Below are 3318 nucleotides of genomic sequence, written 5' to 3' on the forward strand. Positions count from 1 at the left end.
TGCCACCATTCTTAGTGTCATGGTTATCTTTTTCATTGGAGATAAACCGAGTCTTCCGACATTATCTCGTTTTTGGACAAAGTATGGCTCGTGAGCTACAACCTCATTTAGAATACGGAGAATTAGAATGGCGCGTATGAAATCTCTGTCGAAATAGATCTGAAGGATATACTGGATTCTCTACAAAATAATCGCGATATAGACGCGCTTATCCTTGAATATGATTGCGGATAAACATACGATGTTTGCGAATACACTATTTTTCGACATTTTCATTAAGATCATCACTATCATCATCAGAATACATGTATGTCAATAGTTTGCAAAAAAAATGTATGAGCCATGTGATCAAACTTGCAAATAACTTAACCTGTCAAAACACACATAAGCCATTATAATAAGAAAAGCGATTCGGATTTACACATATTAGAGAGTGATAAACATTCCTAGTGCATTACAGTAAAAACGTTTTTAATCTAAAATTAATTGCAATGCTATGTGCATTTGGATCAAATGTTTCTATAAATCATTTTCAAACAATTAAACCCTTTTTTAAAAATAAAAGCATTGTCATTCTTTCAAAATTTCAATACACAGTTGAACAATTAACAATCATTCTGCTAGAAAACTAAAGTTTTGGGAACATGCAAAAGGAATATTATAAGAAATAAACAGGTGGTGGTGAAGACATAAGATGCAAACTAAAACTGAAAGCCTAAACATATATATCAAAATTAATCAAATATAATGAAATTGAGAGATAGAGAGAGAGGTACCTCTTGCAGCTTGTGTTGATGAACAAAAAGACATCAATTGCTTTGATTCGAACAAGAACTCTTTGATTTTGGTGTTCGATTTGCTTCAGAGGGAAGGAGACGGTAGAGAGGGCCAATGAACTGCTTTAGAGGGAATCAATTGCCTTTTGTTTGTTTTGAGTTCTTTGATTTGCTTAGAGAGGGTCAATAAACCCTAGATAAATGAGTGGGAGAGATGAGAAGGACTGGTAGAAGATTAATTTGTTGATATGAGGAGGCTACATTAGCTTTGGAATCAGAATGCTATAAAGAATCATAAAAACTACTAAAGACACCACCACTTTTAACATTTATTAAACACATATCCACATTCCCAGGGTAAGAACACATTTAGAAAATGTAATCTAAAAACACCACTCACAATAGACAAAAAAAAAATAAAAATAAAAAATAAGATAGAAAAACTTTCAAAAACCCTTCTATAAAAATGGTTATTGTGAATGCTCTAATAAAAAAAAAAAGTAGATTGCGTATTGCAAAACATGCAATGTATTTTTATAATCATAATCATACATTGCTTTAAATGTGAAGTACTTTCTAGTTCTCTAAAAGTACTAAAATACAATATACTTTATTAATTATAAAAAAAAACATAAATAGTAATGACCTCATCACTTCACCTCTTTTTAATCCAACTCACTACTCTTTCATGCCACATTTTTTCTTCTCTCTCCCCTTAGAGCATTTACATCCCATCCCCTAAATTTATGTTAGGAGAGTATGTAAATTATAGGGTGAGGTTTTGAGTGGTTGTGAGTGTAAATTATAGGGTGGAGAGAAAAATGTAGTGATTTTTTGTAAATTTGGGGAAATATTTGGGGAACATTGTTTGCCCCTATTTATTTTTTAATATTTGTTGGATTGGTTGTGAGTAGATGAGAGAGAAAACTGTAATGATAAAGGTATAAAAAATATTATTTAATTGAACATGAGAGAGAAATGTAGTATTTTTTAGAGTAATTATAGAGATAAAGATGAAGAATGGGATGAGAATGCTCTTAGAGTTAACTGTCGGTTAGCAGCCATGGCTCCAGAGAAGGTATTCATTCATCATCATCTTCATTTTCATCCAAGTTTCAATCTAATTTATTTGTTTTTACATTGTAGCAAATCTTTAAAATTAAGCATTAGTTTCTGATTTCAATTATATTTGTTTCTTGTATATATCTAAAGGTGACTGAAATGATCCTAAATGTTGATCTCAAATGCTCCGGCTGTTACAAGAAGGTGAAGAAGGTCATTTGCAAAATCCCTCGTGAGTAATTTCTTTCTGTTACTAACTATGAATCCCCCTTTTATTATCATTAAATTAACACATCTTTGTGTTGATAATTTATATTTAGTCCATATATTGCATTATGTAGTTAGTGCATTTCTCAACTATTGTGTAACATTCTGAAATATGTGGCATGTATAGTGAGTATTTGGATTCTTGATTCATAGTACATAGGAAAAATGCTTATGTGGTTTTGTGACAAAACAGAAATAAGGGACCAAGTATTTCTTGTGGACAAAAATATGGTGAAGATCAAGGTGGTATGTTGCAGCCCTGAGGACATTCGTGACAAGCTTTGTTACAAGGGTGGAGGCTCCATTCAGAGCATAGAGATCATTGAACAGCCGAAAGAACCAGCTGGGAAGCCAAAGGTAACCTTTGAGAAGCCAAAAGAGCTAGAAAAGGCTAAACCACCAGCCGACAAGCCTAAAGACCCCGAGAAGCCTAAACCAGCTGCCGACAAGCCTAAGCCGGCTTCTGACAAGCCTAAAGACCCTGAGAAGGCTAAGCCAGCTGCCGACAAGCCTAAAGACCCCGAGAAACCTAAGCCGGCAGCTGAAAAGCCTAAAGACCCCAAGAAGCTTAAGTAGGCAGCCGACAAGCCTAAAGACCCCGAGAAGCCTAAGCCAGCCGCTGACAAGCCACCAGAACCCCAGAAGGCTAAACCTAAAAAAGCAGATAAACCGAGCCCACCCAAGGAAGTACCAATACTATTGGGCCCGGGTCCAAACCCCGATGTTGCAAAGATGGTGTACGAGCCAATGCACGGCTATCCACAGATGTACCCAATATCTGCCTACCCGATGGTGGGATTTGGGCAACATTATGATCATTATTTCGGCGGTACACCATTTGAACATGGGTATGAGACGCCGGTACCACCTCCACCACCACCAAGTTATGGCGGGTTTAGTTACGAAAACGGGTACAATGGGAATATGGGTCACTATGCAAGTAATAATTATGTAGGTGAAGAAGATGAAGAAGGTTGTTCAATTATGTAAACCGGTGGGTGGTGGTGGTAGTGGTTGTGGTGGTCACTTTCAAGGTGAAAAAAATCTTGATCATGTGCAAAAACATTAAAAGTTGGCAAGTAATTATGAGGCAAGTTGTGTATTTAGTAGGTCATAAAGACATTGTGTTGTATTGATAAAGACGTGAGAATCAATCAAACTTGTTGATTGGTTATTAGCGAATGAATTACATTAGAATCCAAAAATTAGCAAC

The 3318-nt window shown here is 35.7% G+C and overlaps 1 protein-coding gene across 1 annotated transcript; it reads left to right on the top strand.

The window, feature by feature from the left end:
* The first annotated feature begins 1818 nt into the window (after positions 1–1818).
* On the top strand, positions 1819–2681 carry LOC143544541 (uncharacterized). Its single transcript, XM_077036625.1, has 3 exons — positions 1819–1854; positions 1989–2070; positions 2299–2681. Exons 1-3 carry the CDS (start codon positions 1840–1842, stop codon positions 2679–2681), a joined length of 480 nt encoding a protein of 159 aa, XP_076892740.1. The 5' UTR covers positions 1819–1839.
* The last annotated feature ends 637 nt before the right edge of the window (positions 2682–3318 follow it).

This window comes from Bidens hawaiensis, unplaced genomic scaffold (assembly GCF_021521415.1).
Source record: "Bidens hawaiensis isolate Kalapana, Puna unplaced genomic scaffold, B.hawaiensis_p1.1 tig00013625_1, whole genome shotgun sequence".
In the NCBI taxonomy this organism is placed as follows: Eukaryota; Viridiplantae; Streptophyta; class Magnoliopsida; order Asterales; family Asteraceae; genus Bidens; species Bidens hawaiensis.

What these genes read in the sequence shown, in the direction of transcription:
- LOC143544541 (XM_077036625.1), top strand. An exon ending in GGTCATTTGCAAAATCCCTC is followed by an intron (nt 2,071 to 2,298) that starts GTGAGTAATTTC and finishes GTGACAAAACAG; the next exon opens with AAATAAGGGACCAAGTATTT.